Source organism: Humulus lupulus, chromosome 9 (assembly GCF_963169125.1).
Source record: "Humulus lupulus chromosome 9, drHumLupu1.1, whole genome shotgun sequence".
Classification (NCBI taxonomy): domain Eukaryota; kingdom Viridiplantae; phylum Streptophyta; class Magnoliopsida; order Rosales; family Cannabaceae; genus Humulus; species Humulus lupulus.
Window position 1 is genome coordinate 176,419,387 of NC_084801.1, and position 26,380 is coordinate 176,445,766.

At 41.4% G+C, this 26,380-nt stretch overlaps 2 protein-coding genes across 2 annotated transcripts; both read right to left on the bottom strand.

Moving 5' to 3' along the window:
- Positions 1 to 373: 373 nt before the first annotated feature.
- On the bottom strand, positions 374 to 2,112 carry LOC133800352 (probable glutathione S-transferase). The gene is made up of 3 exons (XM_062238311.1): positions 1,714 to 2,112; positions 1,239 to 1,469; positions 374 to 517 (listed from the first exon to the last, which is right to left on the bottom strand). Exons 1-3 carry the CDS (start codon positions 2,023 to 2,025, stop codon positions 374 to 376), a joined length of 687 nt encoding a protein of 228 aa, XP_062094295.1. The 5' UTR covers positions 2,026 to 2,112.
- An 11,298-nt stretch (positions 2,113 to 13,410) lies between these two features.
- On the bottom strand, positions 13,411 to 14,513 carry LOC133801265 (probable glutathione S-transferase). Its single transcript, XM_062239440.1, has 2 exons — positions 14,083 to 14,513; positions 13,411 to 13,859 (listed from the first exon to the last, which is right to left on the bottom strand). The coding sequence occupies exons 1-2, from the start codon at positions 14,392 to 14,394 to the stop codon at positions 13,482 to 13,484; spliced, it is 690 nt and encodes a 229-aa protein (XP_062095424.1). The 5' UTR covers positions 14,395 to 14,513; the 3' UTR covers positions 13,411 to 13,481.
- Between the last annotated feature and the right edge of the window lie 11,867 nt (positions 14,514 to 26,380).

Sequence of the window (26,380 nt, forward strand, 5' to 3'; positions counted from 1 at the left end):
AAGACCTAACTTATATAAAATCAATTTTGAGGAACTAATAGTGTTACAAAATGTAAAGATGGAGAGTGTATCTTAATAAAACCCAAAAAAAAAAAAAAAAAAAAAACGTTTTATTTACTGTTATTTTAAAAAAATTATCTTTCAACAATTTCATATTTAGACTAATAATCATCCTATTGATAATTGAAAATTTTATTTATCTTATCAAAAGTAGAAATTTGGAATACATTGACTGTTTAATCATAAAAAAACTAGAAATTTTTTAGTTCGTTTCATCAAAATTATAAATATAAAATCTACAATAACATCAATATATATTATTCTAACAAAATTTATTCATTATTTATTATGTTATAACCAAACTAAATCATTTTCACTTGGTGATGTTAAAACGAGGCTTGAAGATTGCAATGAGTTCTTCTTTAGAGGGAGATACTTCCTTGACCACAGGATGAGTAGCAAAATCATGGCTCCATTTACAGAGCTTGGGAAACTTAGAGGGTGTTTGGTACCTTAACTAAAAAATTATTTTTTGTTTTTAAAAGCTAAAAACTATTTTTTGAAAACAAGTTAGGGTGTTTGACGTTGTTTTCAGAAAACAATTTTTAAAAACAAAGTTACAAAAAATAGAAAATTTTGAGAACAACAAAAAATTGTTTTATGTTGTTCTCAAATTTTTTTTGTCTATCTTTTTTTTTCTCAGATCATTTATTTATTTATTATTATCTAACATCATTTATTGTCACATAATTTTCCCTCTCATTAGTTTCTCTCTCTTCAGTTTCTCTCACATCACTTTCTCTCTCATCACTTAATATATCTTCATTTTCTCTCTCATTATTTTTTCTCTCTCGTCATTTCTTCTCTCATCACTTTTTCTCTACTCACTTCTCTCTCTTCACTTTCTTTCTTATTACATTCTCTCTCATTTTTTCTTGGATCAATTTCTCTCTTCTTAATTTCTATTTCTTCAAATTTTCTCTCCTTACTTTCTTACTTCTTATTTTTCATCATTTTTTTTCAAATTATTTTATCTCATTATTTATTACAAACTTTTAAAATATTTTTCTCTTTATAAATATATTTGTTAATATTTTATTTAAGATTTGAAAAAAATAAAACTAAAAAATTGTTCTTAGAAAACATTAACCAAACACTTCTTGTTTTTTGAAAACTACAAAAACAGTTTTCTGTTCTCATTTCTGAGAACACAACTTTGAAAACAAAAAATAGAAAACAATGCCAAACAAGCTCTTAGCCTCCGTCAATATCTCTACTCCCTTGAGCTCTTCATAAATTGGTAACCATAGTGCTAAAGTATTTCCTGCTATGTCCGCTGCTCCAATGATTTCTCCTCCAAAGTACTTTCCTTTGAGCTCTTTCTCTAGAAATTCTAAATACCCATTTGCTTCTTCTGCTTCCTTTTTCTTATATTCATTGATCCAGGCTTCCCTCAACGTTGGCATGAGCTGAGAAAATCATATTCACCACCCAATTATGACATTGAAATATGCACAAAAGGTGTTCGATGAAAGTTCTAGACACACACGAGAATCATCCAAAGTAGATTTATCTTACAAATTTGTGATGATTGGAAAAAAAAAACTAAGATAATGAGAAAATCATATTTACCATCAACATCATTACTTTACAAACAATACTCGAATAAGTTCTAGCTCAAAAATAGAGGGATTATTTTGAAAGAAATGTTACCTTCTCATCAATGAAACGAGCCAAAAAACGGGCTTGAGCTCTTTCGTAGGGGTCTTGAGGGAAGATGGGATTAGCCTTCCATGTCTCATCGATGTATTCAAGGATGACAAGTGACTCAGCTAAGGGTTTTTCATTGTGAACAAAGGCAGGGACCTTCTTGTGAATTGGGTTGTATTTGAGAAGTGAATCACTCTTGTTGCTCAAATCTTCTTCATAGTATTTATATTCAACACCTTTAAGTTTCACAGCTATGCTTAGTCTGCAACTAAAAGGGCTTCCTCTAACACCATAAAGCTTCACTTCTTCTCCCATAATCCTAATTTGTTACTACCTAAAAATACTTATTTTGAGTCTCTAGTTATATTTGATTAGACTCTATATATGTTTGAGTCTCTATATTTGCAAAAAAAAAAAAAAAATCTAATGAAGATAAAGAAAAATTCAAGGAGAGTGCCAAGCTCAATTACCAATAATCCGAACAACTTGAGCTCGATCTGATTGCGAGCAAACAGGAGACAGAGGAGTTGGAAAGACGCGTGAAGGAGCTCGAGGAAACTAAAGCCAAAAACTTGGAGAAGTACAAGGAAGCCACCCACATTTGCTTCTACGAGTTTTTGAAGCGTAACTGGAAGGCCAACTTCAGCTACCTGTCTGAGCGCTTGAGACGGACTCTAATGTCTCAGTGCGCCATTCGCCTGGAGGAAGAAGAAAGAGCTAGAATTCCTTCTTCCCCAGAGATTTCCCTGGCAACAGGGATAGATGGCGCAGACAATGAAGCTGGCGCTGCTGTCGACCAAGACGCTCCTCATGACCCTCCAACCTCGTAGTCTTTTTCTTTTTTTCTTTCAATCTTTTGACTACACGACCTACGGGTCGTGATGTAAAGACAATTACTTTTTTAATTCTAAAATTTGATTGCTGCATGGGAAGCTTTTACTTTTAACAAACAATTACATCCGAGCAGCGACTGCTCACGACGTAAAGGAATTCCTCTAGATATTATAATATTTGCATTTTATCATAACATCTGTTCATATGACCGAACCTAGCATAGTACTTTGGTTTGATTTAACAAAATACAAAATTTTGAAAAATACTCTAAGTACCTTTGCATGCTTTCCCTTATTTTGCTCATGTGTTTACATACCTTTCGATATGCTTTGCCTTATATGCCCCCAAGTGATTAAGGAGCTTTAGGTCCTTGGTCACTTGCCTTGACCATAACCTGTTTGAACAATACTGTTCGGATCAAAGGAATTTAAACGATAATATAGCAAAACAGCACACGTAATGAGCAAATACTTGTAATAAATACAATAATTGGCAAGAATGACTAGCTGCGCACATTCTCTTATATTTCTCGTAACAAATGGACAAAACGTGTCTGAACGAGTGATCAATAAAATCTTACACTTATAAGCGATTAGTCACATAAAATGACCAGCCCTTTTTCACAACTTGTAAAAAATAAAATTAATACAAGCCAATTCTTTAAGAAGAATTGTTTATTGATAGTACTTGCGCAGGTGTTCTCCATTCCAATAGCGAGGAATGAGATCTCCATTTAAGCGAGCAAGTTTGTAGGTGCATGGATGGAGGATTTCTTCAATCTGGTACAGTCCTTCCCAATCAGGTCCAAGTACTCCAGTAGCCTGGTCGCGGGTGTTTAAGAAAAATCTTCACAGTACTAGATCTCCGACATTGAATTTCCTGTCACGCATTTTAGAATTGAAATACTGTGCGACTTTTTGCTGGTAAGCAGCTACTCGAAGTTGGGCTTACTCACGCTTCTCATCGATTAAGTCCAGGGATTCCATCAATAGTTGGCTATTAGAGCCTTGATCGTACGTTATTCTGCGATGCGAAGGAAAATCTAGCTCAATAGGCAACATAGCCTGATACCCATAAGCCAAGGAAAATGGGGTATTGCCTTTTGCTGTTCGGTGGGAAGTTCTGTACGGCCAAAGGACTTCAGGAAATTGTTCTGGACATGCCCCCTTAGCTTCTTCAACTATTTTCTTCAGAGTATCCTTTAGCGTTTTATTGATTGCTTCAACTTATCCATTTGCTTGGGGATGTGCGACTGAGGAAAAGCTCTTGATAATTCCATGTCGTTTGCAAAAATTCGTGAATAGATCACTATCAAACTGCGTGCCGTTATCTGAGACGATTTTCCTCGGCAATCCATAGCAACATATGATGTTTTTTATCACAAAATCCAGCACTTTCTTGGTCGTTATGGTTGCGAGTGGCTCGATTTCGGCCCATTTAGTGAAGTAATCGATAGCAACCACAGCATACTTGATGCCGCCCTTTCCTGTGGGTAGAGATCCAATCAAGTCTATACCCCAGATTGCAAACGGCCATAGACTTTGCATCTTTTTCAGCTCATTAGGGAGGATTTTGGAGAACCTTTGGCACTTGTCGCACCTCCGCACAAATTCCATCGAGTCTTCATTCATTGTTGGCCAGAAGTACCCTTGCCTCAGGATATTTTTGATAAGCTTTGCCCCCCAGCGTGGTCCCCACAAAAGCCTTCGTGTACCTCTTTCATCAATTCTCTGGCCTTCATTTTCGAAATACATCTGAGGAGTGACATTGAGTATCTATTTCGGTACAAGATTCCATCGACCAGGATATACCTAGCAGCCTGCCGTTGAAGGGTCCTGACTTTGTTTTTGTCCGTTGGTAACACGCCCTGTGTCAGATACTCTATGTACGATGCCATCCATGTATCCGCCATCTGGATCACCAAATTAGTCTTCTCTGTTTGGATGCTTGGCATAGACTGCCGTTCAACTGGCACTATGTTTAGAGTATCAACATCCTTTGCACTTGCTACTTTGGCCAAAGCATCAACATTTGAATTTTGGTCGCGAGATACTCGCTGAAGGGTGCACTTGTCAAACTGTGCTAATAGATCCTTTGTTTTGTTTAAGTAAGCAACCATCTTTAAACCTCGGGCCCGATATTCTCCCATGATCTGATTTACTACCAGCTGAGAGTCACTGTAGATGTCAAGTGCCTTTATGTTCATTTCCCTGGCAAATCGTAACCCAGCAAGCAATGCTTCATACTGAGCTTCGTTGTTAGCAACAGTAAAGTCAAACCTGATTGCGCAGTGAAATCGATGCCCTTCAGGCATTATCAAAATCACTCCTGCTCCTGCGTGGCACTCGTTAGAAGAACCATCTGTAAATAAATTCCACGAGGGAGCTCGATTTTGAGGCTCAGACTCTTCAGGTGTTTCTGACTGCTCGTTATCTGGGAGCCCAATGAACTCTGCGATGAAGTCAGCTAGGGCTTGCCCTTTTATTGCTGCTCGTGGAAAGTAAGAGATATCGAACTGCCCAAGTTCGACCGCCCATTATAATAATCTTCCTGCGACTTCTGGCTTTTGAAGAACTTGCTGTAGAGGCTGGTCGGTCAGAACCGTGATTGGGTGAGCTTGAAAGTAAGGCTGCAACTTCCTAGAGGCTAAAATTAAGCAATAGGCTAACTTTTCAATAGGTGGATACCGCAGCTCTGCTCCAATTAGCCGTTTTCTTACATAATAAACAGCTTTCTGCATGCCTTCTTCTTCTCTTACTAAGACAGCACTAGCAGCGTATTCTGTGATCGCCAAGTAGACGAACAAAGTTTCCTTTTCGACCGACTTCGATAGAATGGGTGGTTGCGCCATGTGAGTCTTCAATGCTTGGAAAGCGTGCTCGCACTCCTCCGTCCATTCGAATTTCTTGTTGCCTCTAAGTAGATTAAAAAATGGGACAAACTTGTCCGTTGATTTGGAAATAAATCTACTCAGAGTAGTAATTCTTCCGGTCAAACTTTGCACATCCTTGATCTTTGCTGGCAATTTCATATCGACCAGGGCTTTGATCTTCTCGGGATTGGCCTCAATTCCTATTAATCCCAAGAACTTCCCTGATCCTACCCCGAAGAAGCACTTGAGGGGATTCAACTCCATCTGATATTTGTTCAAGACGTTGAAGCACTCTTCCAAATCCTCTATATTCCCTTCTTCCTTCTTCAACTTAACTAGCATGTCGTCGACATAGACCTCCATGTTTGTGCCGATTAGCCCCCTAAACATGTGGTTGACCAGTCACTGGTAAGTCGCACCAACGTTTTTCAAACCGAAGGGCATTACTTTGTAATAGTAAAGCCCTGTGTCAGTCTGAAAGCTAGTGTGATCCTCATTAGGAGGATGCATACTAATTTGATTATACTCGGAGTATGCATCCATGAATGAGAGAATCTCGTGCCTTGCAGTGGCATCGACCACTTAGTTGATCCTGGGGAGTGGGAAACAATCCTTAGAGCAGGCTTTATTAAGGTCTGTGAAATCCACGCATGTTCGCCATTTGCCATTTGGCTTGGGAACTAGCACGAGATTAGAGACCCATGATGGATAAAATGCTACCTTGATGAATCCTTTCTCCTTAAGCTTCTCGACTTCTTCTTTCAAGACCTTTGATCTATCTTTGTCGAGCAGCCTCCTTTTTTGTTGTACCGGTGGAAAACTTTTGTCTATATTAAGGACATGGCTAATGACTGTAGGGTCTATTCCAACCATGTCTTTATGCGACCAGGCAAAGACCTCCTGGTTTTCCTTCAAAAATTCCACCAGTGCTTGTTTTGTTGTTGTCTCTAAGTTTTTACCGACTTTCACAACCCTAGTCGGATTTTCTTCATCGAGTTTGACCTTTTCAAGGTCCTCAATGGGTCCTATCTCTTCCTCAAAATCCCCAAAGCGAGGATCTAAGTCTCTGTCCTCACTTTGGGCAACGCCATATTTGGTGACATTATCACCTGATTGGGGTTGTACATCAATTTCCATTTGCAACTCTTTTCTGGGAACCTCCCTCGATACACCTTTCTTTGCCTTAGTTATCAAGGTGTTATAGTACTCCCTTGCTTCCCGCTGATTTCCCAACACGCATCCTACCCCTGCTTCTGTTGGGAATTTCATGGCAAGGTTCCATATTGAAGTGACGGCTCGCAGGTCGACCAGAATTAGCCTCCCAATTACAACATTATATGCTGAAGGACAATCAACTACTATGAAAGTAGTGAGTAACGTCCTGTTAGCAGGCGCAGTTCCTGCGATAAATGGAAGCCTAATCGACCTAGTTGGGATGAGCCCTTCGCCGGAAAACCATAGATGGTTTGGTTGCATGGCTCAAGGTCCTTAACGGACAGTTTCATTCTCTCCAGTGAAGACTTGTATAGGATGTTGACCGAGCTTCCTGTGTCAACCAACACCCTCTTCACCATCATGTTGGCAATTTGCACGTCCACGACCAGCTGATCGGAGTGTGGGAATCGTACGTGCTGGGCATCGTCTTCAGAGAAGGTTATTAATTCCTCCTCTGTTTGAGCCTTCTTTGGTGCTCAATCCTCCACACTCATCATCTCAATGTCCTAGTCGTGGCGTAGGGTTCGAGCGTATCGTTCCCTTGCCTTCCCACTGACCTCTGCAAGGTGTCGGTCGCCGTAGATGGTGAATAAAGTGCCTGCCACAGGAGCTGGCTATAAAGGTGGCGAGTGCTGGTATGCAGGCGCCTCCTCGGTGCCACTTTGAGCCTATCGCTGAGACCCTCTTATGGCTCGCACATATATCCTTAGATGTCTCTGCCTAATCAGGAACTCAATTTCGTCTTTCAACTAGTTGCATTCGTTAGTGTCGTGCCCGTAGTCGTTGTGAAAATGACAGAATTTCGTCGTATCTCTCTTAGAGATATCCTTCCTTATAGGCGCGGGTCGCTTATAAGGCACGTTAGAGCTGGTCGCCTGGTAGACTTCTGCTCAACTTTCGACAAGGGCCGTGTAGTTGGTGAATCTCAGCTCATATCAATTGCCTTTGGGACGCTTATTGTCAGAGGTCGACAGCTCATTGTTCGTCCATCTCCCACCATTCCTACGATTGCCATTCCCGTTGCCCTTGCCGTTGCCATTGAGTTTCTCTAACTCATTGGCGGCCTTGGTGGGTTCTTCCTTTGTCCCCTTGTCCTTCGTTGGTGATTTCCCCTCATTGGTAATCACATCCTCGAGCTTGATATATCGATAAGCTCGATCCAAAAACTCCTGGGTACTTCTTACCCCATTCTTTCTTAGGCTACTCCAGAGGGGGGAGTGGCGCCTAATCCCACCAGTTAGGGCCATCATCTTGCCTTCGTCACCCACTTTCTTGGCTCCAGCCACTGCTCGCATAAAGCGCTGGACATACTCCTTCAAAGGCTCTCCCTCCTTCTGGCGTATCTTGACCAGCTGGTTGGCCTCTGTGGGGAGTATGCAACCCGCATAGAATTGTCCGTAAAATTTCTTCACAAACATCTCCTATGATACTATACTAGTAGGAGAGAACTTAGAGAACCACTCCTAGGCAGTGTTAGATAGTGTCGCGGGGAAGATCCTGCAGCGTGCATCTTCTGACACTTTCTGTATATCCATTTGTATCTCAAATTTGTTGACGTGAGATACTGGTTCTCCATACCCATCAAAGTTTGGCAATGTCGGTATCTTAAATATACTGGGGGTTTCAGCCACAACAATCCTTTGCACAAACGGAGTGCCCCTCCTCCGATTGTACTCTATGTGGGATGTTCGTCCCCCGACCAGCTGTTGTACTGCCTGGTTCAGAGCATCAATCTGAGCTTGAACCACTTCCGGGATCGCTGGGGTGACCGATGCCGGGGGAGTGTACTCATCGTGCCTCTCACGACGGTAGTTGAGTACGTCTCTTAAATCATCATCCCTGCATCTCTGCTTGCTAACCCCTAGCTGATCAAAGACGTTATGCTGCCTGGGTTGCCCCCCAGCATTATGGATAGCTGGCCTATTCTCTCTAGGTGGGGGGCTTCTGCCTCCACCTCTTTCCTCATTCCCCCGACCAGCATTCCCTATGCCAGAATCAGCTTCATTATAATCGTAGTCATCTCAAAACTGGGGTCGACTACGATGTGGCTGGTTGTTCATGTTATTTCCTCCTTGGGCTAGAATTTCCCGAGCGTCAGGGGGAGGCCAGCGTTGGTCGTTGGGTCCCCGTGCATTATTATTCCATGGGGGGCCCCTAACTGCAGAGCCTGATTCATTGTTCCTTCTGTTGGCAGAAGGACGCTGTCTCCTGCTCGGTGGATTTTTCTCTTCGTCCCCTGGGCGTCTAGGGCTGTGGGGTGGTTGCCCGGCCCTATTCTGTCTTTGGCGCTGGGGATTGCCTCGACTAGCTTGAGATGGAGGTTGCTGCTCAGGATTCCGAATTGGGACATCATCTTGAGCCACAGGTGGCTGCTCCGGCCTTTGGGGGTTTACTGGTTGCAGCGGAGGACATGAATTGGAAGCTCGCTGCAGTGGCGCGCTCGGTGGCTAATTCGGCTGAGAGGCCGGCGTAGCTTGTCCTCGAGCCAATTGAATGGCTGCTTTGAGAGCGGCCATGGCATCCCTCTGCTGACGGTCCATGTCTGCTTGTCGCTCACTCAGCTCCTGGCGCTGACGTTCAATTTCTCTTTGTTGTAGCGCCATTGTCTTCGCTGCGTTCTCCTAATTGGCCCTCAGATTGGCCAACTCATCCTACAATACCCTTAGTGTTGCTCTCAGTGTTCCCGTATCCAACTCTTCCTCTTCAAACTCTAAATGTGGTTCATTCTCCGCCACATTTGGAGGAGGAGGTTGAGATGATGCAGCGCCAGCGGCCGGTCCACCTTTCTTAGATGTCTTTGCCATTAGATTTTCTTACAGCTTCTTGATCAATCTCTCAATGAAAGTACCAGAATGTTGACCCTCAATTTGGCCAACGACACAGAGTCAAGAATACGACAAGAAATGAGATAATAACCAAGAGTTTAATATAATGGTAAAGAATAGACACAAGCAATTTATAGTGGTTCGGCCCCAATTAATGGTAATGACCTACGTCCACTTAGTGCTATTATTAATATTGAACCCCAATGCCATGATCAAAGAACTAGGATTCTTGAGTTTCACAAACCTTGGGAGAATTCCAACAAGACGATGGATAATCGCACTATATGCTCTCTCTCTCAATATTCAGGAAAAAGAATAAAAGGTCAAAAGTCCCTTCCTTGAGCTCTTTCATCCATATTTATAGGCTCAAGGGGGGTTATATGGGCCAATGGGCCTTAACTATCATTAATATCCGTGTATCAAGGAAATAAAGAGGAAATAATCAAAGTAGTTATTACAAGATTACAATCTTTTAAGGAAATAAACCAAATCATACGACCAGACTAGTCATATCTAATCGTGAGGTTTGACGAAGCAATGTGTAGCTTGTCGATAATCGAATAGCATCTCCATATTTCAACTCTGCCACGTGTCAACCACGTGTGAGAAATCCTTGCCACGTCATCAGCAGCCATTTTTGGGTAAACAGGTAGTATTGCTTCTGGCAGGGTTAGTAATTTCTTTCTCACCTGCATTTTGATTAGTAGAAGAGAGACATGGAAAAATATCTTCTAATGAAAGTCTTAAAACCACCTTTTTCTTTAACCCATAACCTATAAGCTTTGGCTCCTTCGGGATAACCTAGAAACACACACTTTAAAGCTCTAGGTTCTAGTTTTCCCACACTTTGGTGTGCATAAGCTGCACAACCAAAGACTCCCAAGTTTGACAGATCTGGTGGTTTAGCAGTCCACCTCTCCTCAGGTGTTTTAAACTCAGTAGTACTAGAGGGACACCTATTAATAAGATAGGCAGCTATTAGTACAACCTCTCCCCAAAACCCATGAGCTAATCCAGCATTAAACAACCTGCATCTTGCCTTATTCAACAATGTTCTATTCATTCTCTTGGCTACCCCATTTTGTTGGGGTGTCAATCTCACGGTTCTATGCCTTTGGATACCATTATCTTTGCAGTACGTGTCAAACTCATTACTACAAAACTCTAGGTCATTATCGGTTCTAAGGGTTTTTATCCTCTTATTAGTTAGGTTTTCTATCAAAGTCTCCATTGTATAACTTTTTTGAAAGCCTCATTCTTATGTTTAAGCAAGAAAACCCAAACCTTCCTAGAATAGTCATCCACTATAGACAAAAAATAGAAATTCCCATCATGGGTGCTTACTTTTTCTGGACCCCATAAATCTGAATGAATATATTCTATTATGTGTCTAGTTTTAAACTTAAGCCTATGGTGTTTGCCAAGAACACAATATTCACAAAAATCAACTTTGCTTATTTTATCCTTACCAAATTATTTCTAATCACTCATTATCTGAAGCCTTTTCTCTTTTATGTGTCCAAACCTCATGTGCCATAAGATTGCCTTTGTATCTTTAGGGGCAGCAGCTACTGTGTTGTTACATTTTGCTATTGGCTCTTCAATTAAGTAGTATAAGCCATCTTTCTTTGTTCCTTTCATGATCACCATACACCCTTTGCATAGCTTCATTTACCCTCATTTTATCTTACTTTCTACATTCAAATCATCCAAAATACTTAGTGAAATTAAGTTTCTGGATAGGTTAGGCACATACTTTACCCATGTTAGGGTTCTAGTAATGCCATCAAACATGTTAAAGCTGACTGTTCCACAACCTTCTATTGCGCAACTTTGATAATTTCCAAGTATCAATTTGCCTCCCTTTGATTCCCTAAAATCAGACAACAAATCACAATTATTAGTTATATGAAATGTACATCCCGAGTCTAGAATCCAGTCACCCTTAAAGAATGTAGCAGCTACAAACACTTCTCCACTATCATTACCATCAGTTAGGTTTGCATTTTGATAGTCTCCCTTGTGTTTGTTTGATTGGTGATCTGAATTGCTTGAGGCTTCTTGTCCATCTGTCTTGTTCTTTCCTATTTTCCAAAAATAACAATCTCTTCTGTAGTGCCCAAGTTTTCCACAATATAAACAACCTTTTTGATCATTTGGCCTTTTTGACTGAGATCTTCCTCTGTCATAATGATTGCCTTTGTAATGGCCTCGACTCTTGCTTCTTCCTTTGTTGTGCCATGTTTTTTTATGAGTAGGTCTTCCTCTGCTGAGATTCAGCTCTCCATTTCCTAGCTTTTTATTCTTCATCTCAAGATCCTTTAATCTTAAAGTTGAAATGACTTCTTCTATAGTGATTTCAGTTCTACCATACTTAATGGCAATCTTGACTTCCCCATAAGATTCTGGCAGTGAGTTAAGTATGATTATGGTTTGGTTTTCATCACTTAATGTCTCATTCTCTCCTGAATTAGCCAATTCTATATGCATTCTTAAGAACTCATCTATAATATATTAAAGTGTTTTAGCATGATTCTTCTTGAAACCAAATATTCTTTCTTTCAAGAATATTTTATTTGTAAGAGACTTTTGCTAGAATTGTTCTTTAAGCTTTCTCCATATTTTGGCAGGTGTCTCTTCTTTATCCACTAATCTGATTATTGAATCAGATAGATTGAATATGATGATTCCTGTTGCCGGTTCAAGCAGTTCCTCTTGTTGAAATTTTGTAGTATTTTCTGGCCATTCAATAGGTTCTTTAAGAACCCTTAACAATTTATGTTGAGCCAACAAAGCTCTAATATTTTTCCTCCAAATATTGTAATTACGAGTCCCATCAAGTTTGTTAATATCTACTTTAAACTTACTCATGTTAGGAATGAAAGTAAATAGATCAGATAAAGTTTGAAGTTCTTCACTAGGGATATCCAATAAAGGTATATCCATGAATTCTTCATGTGCTTCTAGTTCTTGAGGGAAATCTTCCTCTATTCTTGCTGATTGTTCTCTTCAATGTGTTTTCCAGATTTGAGTTGAATCTTCCAGCTTTCAACCTGGTTTTGATACCACTGTTGGGATTTTACTAACCTATCCCTACACTAACTCAACTTAAACACATTAATTCACAAGGTCAATCTTGACCTTTACACCAATACGTGTATAGCTAACAAATTGCCACGAACTAATTCAATCAAATACAATAAATCAACTTTAATTGATTAACCCTATTACTTTACTTTTCTTGCAGAGATGAACACGGTCTTCGAGAGCTCTGCCAAGAAATTCAATCCAAGGCTACCAAACAATCACAACACATTATCAAGCACATAACAATGAATAAAAACAAGGAAATCAATAGCAGAAATTAAGAGAGTAAGGGAAAGAGGTACTAGACACGCAAAAATTATAGAGGTTCACCCCAAATTGGGGCTAATCATCTTCGAGCTCGCCTCAAAGTTCAAAAGGGCTTGTTCATGCACTATACAATCAGATCCAATTACAGCCTTAAAGATCAGAGATTCCTGTCACACCTTGAAAGATAATCTCCTTCACTTGATCATCTCATTCTCTTAAATTTCTCTCTCGAGCAGATGCACTTCTCTCCTCCTCACAACTTCTCTCTTATTTTCTCTCATATTATAGGACTCTCAAAAGTTCTCTCTCTAAGCTCTGGCTTTTTTCTAATACATATAAGTCTTATATACTAAGAACATTAGCCTTTTTTATTTTACAACTAAAAGACAAGAATGTAACTAAAAGTTTGTTAGAGATTTTGTTGACTTGTAGTATTTCTGAACTGTAAATGCTGGTAGATACGATCTTGAATCTTGGTCTGTTGTAACTGATTTTAGGTGCAATTATTTGTATAACTCTATTTGGGGACTTGTATTTTAACACTTCTTGAGACAGAAAGAAGGAGAATACTTTAGTTTTATTCAAACACACATTATAGGATAATCTATAAAATATATAATAATATTTCAGTGTAAATTTGTGAAAATACACTTTTTCTTTAAATACATTAATTATACACTCTTATATATAGTGGTAACTAAACCACCAGTTTTTTTCATGGTGTCCAAACGAGGGATAAAGAAAGCAATAATGTCTTCTTTAGGAGGAAGAATTTTTATCACAACATCATGAGTCACAAAGTCATGGCTCCATTTACAAAGCTTGGGAAATTTGGTCTCTGTCAATATCTCTATTCCCACAAGCTGTTGAAAAACTGGTACCCAATGGGCTATGAAAATTGCTACTATGTCCAAAAGCCCAATACTTTCTCCCCCAAAGTATTTGTCTTTGAGCTCTTTCTCTAGAAACTCTAGATACCCAATCACTTCTTCTAATGCCTTTTCCTGCTCCTCCTTGACCCAGAGGGCTTTCCATAATGTTGGAATGACCTAAAGAAAATAAGATTCACCATCAAATTGTTACCTTGCCATACATGCTTAAAGTGTTCGACGAAAGTTCTAGCTCAGAAAATGAATGAGATTAAATGATACATCATGACTTTTATAAAAAAAATGATTACTTATACAAATAATCCATGATTGGCAAAACTGTTATCTTCAAATGATGAGAATGTCTAAATAAAATTAATGTGGATTTTAGAATTATTTTTACCTTGTCATCGATGAAGCGAGCCCAAAAACGAACACAAGCTCTTTGGTAGGGGTCTTGGGGCAAAATAGGGTGACTTTTCCAAGTATCATCGATGTATTCAAGAATAACAAGTGACTCGGCTAAGGGTTTTTCATTGTGGACAAAGGTAGGGACCTTCTTGTGAATTGGGTTGTATTTGAGAAGTGAAGCACTCTTGTTAATCAAATCTTCTTCATAGTATTTGTACTCAACACCTTTGAGTTTCAGTGCTATATCAACTCTGCGACTAAAAGGGCTTCCCCAAAGACCATATACCTTCACTTCTTCACCCATAATCTTATGTTATTACTAGCTAAAAACACTTGTGTTTTGAATCTATCAATGCCTCTTGTGGATCTCTAGTTGGAATTTTAGGCCTCTTTATATACTGTTTTATGCAAAGTCATACGCCAGACACTACTACTATCAGTTACCAAAACCATTTTCTCACCGAATCATTACTTGCATTGCAAGGCTTAAATGTTTTAGAAGGACCAAGTCATCTTCACCTAATATACTTTCTTTATTATATATAGACTTTTATGGTCAGACTTTACTATATAAACTTGATTTTAAAATTGACATACTTAAACAAATGGAAAAGACTTTATATGAACGAGAGGGAAGTATTCTTTTATCTCAAATGATATTATTATTATTATTATTATTATTATTTGCGAGTTTTTAGTTAATCAAATTATTGAAAGTAAAAATTGCGACTTTTACTATTGCAACTCCAAAAATTACTTGGTGGTACTCTTCTAATACTACCGAGGTATTCTCCTGATTATGATCGTTGTCACCCTTTTCTTATCTTCTTCTTTACTTTATTATTATTATAACATCATTTAGTCTATATCTTTTCTTTTTATGTTTTTTATTGGTCTCATTTTTTCAATATTCAAACAAGAGTAGCAACTACCAAGTAGGTAGTGTTATATATTATTTATGTTGAAGAAAAAGGGGAAAAAAAAAACAGAAATGTACTTGACGTTGTTCTCTACGTAATGCATGACATTTTTGGACAAGCAAAAATTAGTAGTACAAGCATAAATTAGTAGTACAAGATTTGTTTTTCTGTCTTTTATTATATTTCTATTTTTTTTTAATATTAGTTTTTATCATATAGTTACTATATATATATAAGTCAAGTTTTTTTTTTTTTTTACATCAGCTAGATTATCAATTCTTGCACCTTTAGGCAAGGTATCAGCTAATTCATTGTTCATCCAATTTATATAATCAAAATGACATAACATAAACTTATTATCTATTAAATTAAGAACATGGATATATAACGACCATAATTTCCAGTTTGGTATGGTTGTTGCTTCAACTTAAAGGCCTTTTACTACTAATCTACTAGTACAAGATAACAAGGGCTCTCAACGAGTCATTCAAAGTTGATTTTGAAAACAATTTATTCATTCCATTGCACATATTAATCGAGTGACACATCCAAAATTCACTTGGTATATCCATCTTCTTCACTATCACAAGGGTAGCAAGTAGGAAGAATCTGTTGGGCCCACAATATTCGGCCCAAAATCCTTTCTTCATTTACCGAACATTCAAAACAGATCGTTTTGATCTGCAGAAGCTCCGAAGGCAGAAGCCACGGGTCAGAGGCGGTCTGCGCCTCTGACCTCTGAACGCATAATTTAAAATTAGCATGTTTTGGAGGAAAATTCGGTTATCTTTTCTCCACCAATCCAGAGTTTGCTTGAACTAACTAACCACTTTACATATTTTGTCCTATAAATACGAGATTCATAGAAAAACAAAGGCATCGAACTTTTACTAACTTAAGCATCAGAGTGTCTTTCTTGCAGGTAACCCAGACGAGTCAAAGGCAAACTTCATCACCGGAATAGTGACAAAGCATCATCCACCGTTGGATTATACCTCCAGATATAGAAAGACAAATTGTTGCTTCAACAATTGGCGCCGTCTGTGGGAAACGACAAACATTTCGGCCTTAGCCACATCGCCGAATCAAGAAATCAAGAACCTTCTTTTTTGCAACCAAGATCATCTCAAACCTTGGAGCCATGCCGCCAAAAGGCAACAGAGTGTCGGGTCCAGTCACACAGGTCGTCCCTCCAGCGGACGTGAGCGACCAGATCGACAGGATGTGTCGCCTGCTGGAAGCTAGCCAGTAGAGATCCGACGAAGCAATCAAAATGTTGACCGAAGCTCAGGCTAGGCTCGAAGCTGAGATCGCTGAGCTGCGCAGATCCGTTGACGCCACACGCAGCACCCAAGCCAACAACAATCTCGACTCTGGTAGACCCGAAGTTCCAATCAGCCGCATCAGTTCCCCTCAGCAAAACACGAACCTCGGTAGCGAAGGATCCCAGGGTCTCCCACCGCCCTCCCCAACCCATCCTCGTCTTGGGGCCGAAGAGCGACGAGCCCCACTCTGTGACACACATGTGCGAACAGAAGCAGAGCCCATCCGGTCAGCTCAGCCAACCGCCGAAGTCAGACCAACAAATCACACAGCAAGCCACGCATGACTCACCCTCTGAGGACCGTGCTCCCTCGATCCAGTTCTTAGACAGTTGGAAAGAAGAGATGATGAGAGAAATGATGCAAAAGTTATCAGACGGGCGATCCATTTATGCAACCGAGCACATGGATCTAGTGTCAAGAACCACTGAGAAGTCTCCTTTCTCAGAGTGGATTCATAATGAGCCTAAGCCCAGAGTTTTCGTCATCCCTTCCCTGCCCGCGTTTAATGGAAAGGGAGATCCGTTAAACCACCTGTTCCAATTTCAACAGAAAATGGCGCTAGAGGCTAACAACAAAGCCATTCAATGTAAGGTCTTTTCAACGACCTTCTCCGGGCCAGCTTTGTTGTGGTTTCTACAGTTAAAGCCCGGATCCGTCAACAGTTTTAGTGACCTCCGACGAACTTTTCTACAACAATATAGCGCGAACCGTGAGGCACCAAGAACAATGGCTGACCTCTACCGGATTGAGCAAGGGGATAATGAACATCCGAAGGCATATTTACAGCGTTTCATTGACCTCGTGCATCAAATCCATGACATCGACCCGATTACCGTAGCCAATCTATTCATCAAAAGCTTGCAGGTGGGATCTCTCTTACATGAAAATCTCACCATGACACCACCTTATGACATGGCAGAGGTTCAGACTCGAGCCGAGGGCGTCTTCAGGGTCTTGAAGTTTCGAGAGCGTGCATAGAAGAAATCTGCACTTATCTCCGCTCCACCAGCAAATAACCCTCCGCCACCTGCTAGAGATGACAAGAGGAAGCAGAATCGGACAGATCACGCAAAGGAAGGGAAGAGGCCAAGACAGGACCAACAGTCACCACGATACCCTTCCTTTGAATACACTGTCCCGCAAGAAGTCATTTACGAAGAAAATAAAGAAAGACCTATCTGGCATGAGCCGTATAAGATCACCACTCCTCCTGACAGGAGGGATAAAAACAGATACTGCCTCTTCCATAAAGATCACGGTCATACGATCGCTGAATGGCATAACCTGAACCATCAGATCCAAGCCCACATGAGGAGTGGGAGGCTTACCCAATACATTAAGGAGTCAGGCAGACCCGTCACCTCGCGGCATAATCCTGCTTCTGCCCCAGTACCGCAAGCTTCAGACCCCGTGCGCACAGCCTCTGCAAGCCCACAAGAGCCTCTTAAGCAAGTCCCCATGATACATGGGATCGTAGAGCTCACTGAAAACCAAGAGCATGCCACCAAAGTACATAAAAGGATGGAGGAGCAGGTGAAGCGATACAGATCGTTAGGCCACACGGTCAATCTTGTCACTTCAGAAGACAGAAGTTATCCAGCCTCTGCAATTGCCTTTACTGACGTTGACTTGCAAGGAGTGCACCTACCCCATGATGATCATCTCATCATTTTGCTACAGGTCGACCATTGCCAGTTAGGTAGAGTTCTAGTCGACGGGGGTAGTGGGGTTGATATCCTCTTCTGGGAAGCCTTCTAGAAGATGGGGCTAGAGGAGAATCAGATCCGACCCTCTACTACCCCCATCTTGGGATTTAACAGCCAGAGAGTATACCTGAAAGGCGTCGTGCGATTAAACGTGGTGGCCGCGGAGCGTACCTTGCAAGTAGATTTCCTCATTATAGATTCAATCACAAGCTACAACGCCATCATGGGGAGAAATTGGATGCAAGGGGTCGTTTCGACTTTGCATCAGGTGATGCGATGCCTCTCGACCAACGGGAGCTACACCATCGACATCAAGGGATGCCAGAAGCAGACCAAAAAGTGTTTCCTTACCTTGAAAGAAATAAACAGTTCTGGCACTGCCTCCCATAATGACAATCCTGACAAATAGCAATTACAGCACGACCTACCAGCATGCCTCAAAGGAATCGATCTAGAAGAAGACCAAGAAAAACCCCAAGTCACACTCGATGACCTAGAGAAAATATGTCTAGACGACACTGACCCATCTAAAATAGTGCTAGTAAGTACCAAGCTCTCTGAAAACGAAAAACAGACCCTAGTCCAATTTCTCAAGACTAGAATGGGAACTTTCGCCTGGTCTCCACACGACATACCCAGAATAGACTCCTCCATCATGAGTCACAGCCTTAATATATCAAACAGCTTCCCACCCGTCAAGCAGAAGCACAGGAGGTTCGCTCCCGAAGTAAACCAGGTCATCCAAGAGGAGGTGCAACGACTCTTGAGCACAGGGGAAATCGAAGAATGCCTATATCCCAGTTGGCTTGCCAACCCTGTCGTGGTCCCGAAGAAGAATGGAAAAAAGAGAGTATGCATAGATTACACCAACCTAAATAAAGCATGTCCAAAGGATAGCTACCCTCTACCGAAAATCGATCAGATGATAGACGCCACAGCAGGGTATGAAAGAATGAGCTTCCTCGACGCCTACTCTGGATACAATCAGATCCCAATGAAATCAGAAGATCGGATTCACACAGCTTTCATAACCAAAGGTGGATTATATTGCTACAAAGTTATGCCCTTCGGACTAAAGAATGCAGGCGCAACATACCAAAGGTTGATGCACAAATTTTTTTCCTCATTGCTTGGAAGAAACATGGAGGTCTATATTGACGATATGGTCATCAAGTCTAAACAAAGCTCTTCACATATAGGCGATTTGACCGAGTGCTTCAACATTCTCGACAATTACAAAATGAAATTGAACCCATCTAAATGCGCCTTTGGGGTGTCCTCTGGACAGTTCTTAAGGTACGTGGTCAGTCAGAGGAGCATCGAGGCCAATCCAACACAGATTGCGTCCCTCTCAGAAGTCAAAGAACCCAAAACCATCCGAGACATACAGGCTCTGACAAGCAAAATCGTAGCATTAAGCTGGTTCATATTGCGCATGTCCGACCGTTTCCAGCCCTTCTTGCAATGCATAAAGAAATCCACCAATACCACCTGGGGAGCAGAACAAAGTAGAGCATTGGAAGAGTTGAAAGCTTATTTGAGTTCCCCTCCTATATTGAGCTCCCCCATCGCCAACGAAGATCTATTCTTGTATCTGTCTGTCTCACACTTCGCTGTGAGTTCCGTTCTCTTTCGGGAAGAGGCTAGTTGTTAGAGGCCAGCGTTTTATTGCAGCAAGATGCTTCTGGACGCTGAAACTCGCTACAGTATGATGGAAAAATTGGCACTCACACTCATCACAACAAAGAAGAAGATGCGACAATATTTTGAAAGTCACACCATCATTGTATATATGGACTATCCATTGAAACAAGTATTGAGTAAACCCGATCTCTCTGGAAGGTTATCTAAATGGGAAATTGATCTAGGGACGTATGATATAAAATTCTTGCCACGAAAAGCAAAAAAAGGACAAGTACTTCCTGACTTCCTGGTCGAAATTCAATCCTTCACCCCAGACGCCCTGCCTGAATTGTTATAATCAGAAGATGAATGGGTGTGGACGATGCATACGGATGGGGCATCCAATTCCCAAGGAGCCGGTATTGGCGTCGTGCTAGAGGCTCCCTCAGGCCTCAAAATCGAGGAAGCCATTCGTTTAGAACAGTCCACGACGAATAATGAAGCGAAAAATGAGGCTCTGATCTATGGTTTAGAACTAGCACGAGACATGGGCATTAAACGCCTGAATGTCAGAGGAGATTCACAGCTTATGATAGAACAAGTGGCTGGGAATTTCGATACCAAAGCACCCCATCTGGCTAGCCTACTACAGAAGGTAACTGACTTGCGATCACATTTTCACCAGTTTGAACTCGTCCAAGTACCGAGGGAACAAAATCAGAAGGCCGACGCCCTTGCCAAATTAGCCTCTGTAGGAGACTGTACACGCCAATCCTCCATATCTATAAGCCGATCAATCAAAGCTATGGAAGTCTACTCAACCTCATCAGTCGCTGAGTGCTGGATGGACCCAATCATTCGATACTTGTCCACCTCTGAACTCCCCCCTCATCCAAAAGATGCAAAGCTTCTGCGCCTTCAAGCACAACGTTTGTAACGCCCTGGATAGCCAAGACCGTTACACTGTGTGTTTACAAAGTGCCAGACTTGCTAACCAAGTCATTTGATTCAAAATCGTGTTACAGAAGCTGTAAAGGAACTAGGGTTTAGAACATTTTGGTCTTAAAAGCCACATTTTCATTAAGAAACGTTATTTGTTTACACGGGATCCCAAAAAAATACAAGTTTAAGGACTGTCTACAAAAGTTATAAGACTCGGATACAACAACCAGCCATACTAAGGCAAAACAAGCAATTAGGAGATCCCTGTCCTGGTCCACTCCTCGATCGTGGTGATCGAACAACTGGCTATGTACATTTCACTTCGGAGCTCTCCACCTCAGGCTTGGTCCAACTTGCCCTTGCCTTTACCTGCACCATGTAGCACCCGTGAGCCAAGGCCCAGCAAGAAAACACAACATCAACAGAGCATAAGCAATTAGCAGGCAAGTCAATATCTCATATTGCATTACATAGCCTCAATCATATAATCAATCAGTACAATCAAGTATTCCACATACTAGGCATATCAATTCATAACATGTACAGTTCACAAAGGATAACCAGGGCTAGCGCTCTCAGGCTGCTCCCTCCATTATCCTGTTATCCTTGGCTACCAGTGGCCGATCCGCGCCCTGTGCGCTAATACCATGTACGACACTCTTAGGCCGCTCTTACATGTCCCATGGCGTAAAACCAACATTGACACGACACAACTCTCGGGAGCACTTAGTCCCATCACAAGCATTTAACCGGGTGCAGTTTTCTTACCTCTCAATTCAATAGCTTTGATCCCTCGACTCCTTGAGCACAATCCCCCTCGAGCCCTAGCGCTCACCTAAACACAATCGTGAGCCAAGGTCATTATCAATCCCCAAGTTCAAAACCTAGCCCCGGGGCCAATCCCGAGCCCCCGGGAAGTCCTAGTTCCACCAAACAAGGTGGTGGAACCAAACCCCAAACCCTAGGTCAAAAACCCTTGCAAACAACCCTAAAATCCCCTTCAGGAAGTAGGGTAGCGCTACAGCGCTCTTGGGAGAGCGCTACAGCGCTACAAACAGAAGCCAAATTCCCCTCAGCATTATGGCCTAGCGCTACAGCGCCCAAAGGCTAGCGCTGTAGCGCTAGTCACAGACAGCCCAGCACCAAAATTTCTCTTCTGCGATTTTCTTGAACCAACCTCAACCAAACCTATTCCAACTCTTACCTAAACTTAAAAACAACCTCATGACCACATTCCACTCATCCCAAGCACCCCAAACATCTAAAACCCAAGCACATGCAATCACAAACTTAGAATTCACCATAGTCACTTCTAAACTCTAAAACCCAATAGAAACCAACTGAACATCAGAGTTAGAGCTTAGAGTTCATACCTTTGATAGGATTTCGCCCACAAGCTATCCCTAGACCTTCTTGACTTGCTTTCCTTTGATCTTTGCCCTGAATTTCCCCAGAGTTCCCCATCAAACTCAGCTTATACATCAAAGTTCAGAAACTAAACCAGCAGTTGAAGAATTACAGAACCTTACCTCAAGTGCTGATGAAACCTTGCTAAACCTTTGCTAATTCCCACACTTAACTTAGACCCCTTGATGCTTAGCTTATCCCAGCTCCCCTCTGAGCTTTACTCCAGAAATCCTCAAGAAATTGGTGAAGAAAGCTTGAACTGACTTAAAGAATTCTCTCTGTTTCCTCTCCTTTCTTTTCCCTTCCTTTTCCTTCCTTTTTCAGACTTCTACCCTTCTCTACACTTCCCACTAGTATAAAGCCTTAGTATAACTTAACTTTTGTAAAGCAAATGACCATCATGCCCTCCCTATAAATTCTAATCCTTTAGTCCACCTTAAGGGCATTTTAGTCATTTTACCCAATTCCCGCTAACTCCTCGAGTGTCTCTAATATTTCCCGCTTAACTTCCGATACCTAATTAATCACCAATAATATTCCTCAATGTCAAAATAGACTCCAGTATATCTGCTAAATTCCCACTTATACCCCTAAGCTCACCCCGAGCCGGGTATAAATCCCCGCTATGACTTTTCCGCTACTTTGCTCTTTAGGATCGTCTCGAGTCACAGATCACAGATATATCCACATAATAATGCCGTCTTGACAATTATCACATATATCAAAGCAGTTATGCCCATAATGGCCAAAATTACGATTATGCCCTTCTAACCTAATCAGGGCCTATATGCTTACTAATACACATAGTCACGCATCTCAAATATTCAAGTAATCATATAACATGCTTTAAATCATAATCATGCATCTAAATCATTAAAACCACACACATAATTCCCATTATGCCCTCCAGGCACACTAATCAAGGCCCTTAAGCCTTATTAGCGAATTCGGGTCGTTACAACGTTATTCCATAATCCATGGAACTCTATACCGCAAGTCCTTCGGTGGCCCCTACCTACGGTGTTTACGTCCATCAGAAGCTAAAAAACTATTGGAAGAGATACACGAGGGAGCATGCGGGAATCACACAGGGGGTCGGAGTCTGGCACACAAGGCACTTACAGCGGGGTATTGCTGGCCGTACATGATGACAGAAGCACGTGACTATGCCAAAAAATGTGACAAGTGCCAACGATTTGCACCCACAATCCATCAACCTACTCAAACTTTACACTCAATCGTTGCACCTTGGACTTTCGTAAAATGGGGTATGGACATGATAAGTGAACTACCTAAGGCTGCTGGAGGAAGACGGTATGCTCTGGTAGCCACTGATTACTTCTCTAAGTGGGTTGTGGCAGAAGCATACGTCACAGTCAGCAAAACAGACACTATGACCTTCATATGGAAGCACATCATCTGTCAATTTGGGATACCATGGGAGATAGTCGTTGACAACGGAACCCCGTTCCAAAATGCCAAAGTACAAGAACTATGTGACACATACAAGATCAAGTTGAGTTTTGCCTCTATCACTTACCCGCAAGGCAATGGTCAAGCAGAAGCTTCCAATAAAGTCATTTTTGCCAACATTAAGAAGAACCTGGAAGATAAAAAAGGAGCATGGGCAGAGGAACTACCGAAGGTGTTATGGGTATATAGGACAACAAAAAGGTCCTCTACGGGTGAATTTCCCTACGTCATGGTATATGGAACAGAAGCTATTATCCCGACAGAAGTGGGCCTACCTACACTTCGAATAGAGATCGCCTCTGATCAAACCACAAACAACATTCAACTAATGCACAACCTAGACCTTCTGGAAGAAGTACGTATGCTAGCATAATTACGACGAGAAAATTATCAAAAGGCTGCAGAACGCTACTACAACAAAAGAGTCCACTCGCGCAAATTTCAGAAAGGTGATTGGGTTCTGCGCAAGGTCACCGGCAACAAAAAGAAGCTATAACCAAATTGGGGAGGGCCTTTTGAAATCTTAGAAGTGTTAGGCAGAGGGTCTTACACCCTTAAGAATGTATGTAGTGGGAAGATCGTACCTCGTACTTGGAAGTCAATGTCTTTGAAACAATATTATTGTTAATAGTTGTACTGTACAATTCAAAAGTAATACAACAACTTTCCCTTTTTTCACATTATTTTAAATTTATCTTGTACATTCGATTTTTTGACATTATTTTCCATAAGGATTCCTCACTATGACATCACACCATGCAAGACATGTGACAACTGACACTTCACTCGAAAGGTGCTATCAAATATATCCCCACCTACCCTTATTAAAAACAACATTATTCACGTGCACTTAAAACTACCTACCACTCTGACTATAAATAAGTAACTATCTGAGTGCTTGTAGTTATCAGTTTCCCATAACAATACACCATAAGCCTTTGGTCTCAATACAGACATCCCCCATGGCTAGAACGAAAAATAATTCATGGTGAGATGCAGCATCTCGCCCCACACGTTGGCACAAGGCAGAACCTCAATGGATCAAGGCAGCACGACCACTACACACAATCTGCATACGCAATCATGTTGCCTCTGCCATTTCAATCGATATTGTGCAGCATTCTAATCTGACTTGACTAAGCTTACAGGGAGCTAAGGCCAGCCATTTTGCAATCTAATCTGCCCTGACTATGTCGATTTGTCCGTCCAACTAGGGTGCACTACCTACCCTGCCCTCTTACTCGAATAAGAGGAGCTCCCCCTGCAGTTTACTCTGCCCTGACTACCACAGCAGAACCATCAACTGCCACACTTTGGATCCATCACCAGTATACATTAACTGGTTTGGCAATCCAAGCCTAGGAGGAACTTTTCCCGCAGCCGCACCCATATGCTACACAACGTGTGCCTCTGTCAGAATACAAGACTACCCTAGCAAGCCTTCACACATACTACACGGTATGGGTGCATTGGAAAGACATCTGCCTCATGGCCTTAACCTCTTTGTCTCTGCCCCGATGCCCAAACTCCGCGTTTTGTTCCTTGCATCCGGCCTGAACCACATTAACCCCTCTGGCAAATGGTAGAGCATCAACCATGCTCTTTCATACATCCTAAAGGCCGAACCCGCTCCAATCAGGCATCTACACGACTCTCCAAGCGTGAGAAAATTTACCACTTAACAATAACGACGGCTTCGCAAAAGTACAAAACTCTTAGCACTATAACCCAATTCGACAGATGTCAAGCACGGGCACGCATACTTACTCAATTCTTTTTTAATACATAAAAATGACGAAAGATTTGTAGTTCACACAGTCAGAAGGCCACGTATAATAAAAAATGGCAATTAATCAGAAGTTGTTATTTATAAATTATGTTACATTAATGACAATATTAGTCTCTTGTTCCATAATTGATTTGTCTACTATATACAAATATTCTTTTGGCCATGTTTAGTCCCATTCAATATGACGCATGTACTCTGCCATCGCACTCTCTAGCTTCGGATGGCCTAACCAATAGCATTCACACGATATGTAGTACGAAATGCCGCTTCTGATTAGTTCCTCCATCGCCCACGTTGAGTAAAGCCATTGTGGGTTATCGAAGATTCACCTCAAAAAGGGCACCTTCATCCACTCACGATGCTGACCTGCAACAACAATATCGTCAGCCCCAACCAATCACTATAACACTAAGGCGAATTGCTCACACAACCCTTAACTGGGCATTCTCTCCCACCATTTGTACGGTTTTTTACTGTATCTCACACGCAATGGCCTAAAGGGTCTATGAAGCTTCTGATCCGAATAAACCATCTGACTCTCACCTGTCGTAATGCCTTCAATTAAGTACCCAACGGAGAATAACACATCCAATAACACACCAGACAACCAACATGAAACAAAACTCAACTTGTATTGATAATTTGTGCTATTACATATACAATTGTCTACATACTAACGACCAAAAAGACCAAAGAATGCATATACTGGAATCAATACAAAACAAAACATAAAAAAAAATTAAGCAAAAGTGATAGTGTGTCATTTATTCTACGACACCTCTTTCACCATCTGGCCTAGCTTCTGCAACTGGAACGGGTTCTGTCACCTTCTGTTCAGAAGCCTCAACGACATCACCTTCTTCTGCAGCTTCCCCGTTGGCATTATAAATCGACCCTAGCACGTCGCCTCTCAACTTCAGCTTCTCCAGATGATGCGCCGGATAGGAGATCTGCAGATCCCCGACTTCATTCAGATACTCGTCAACATTATACTCTCCTATTTTCACATCGACGCTTTTACAATACATCTCGAGTTTCGCCCATTTCTCCTCTAGGCTCTGCTTCTTATTGCGCAGCGCCAGATCAAGGTACTTCGCAGTATCTA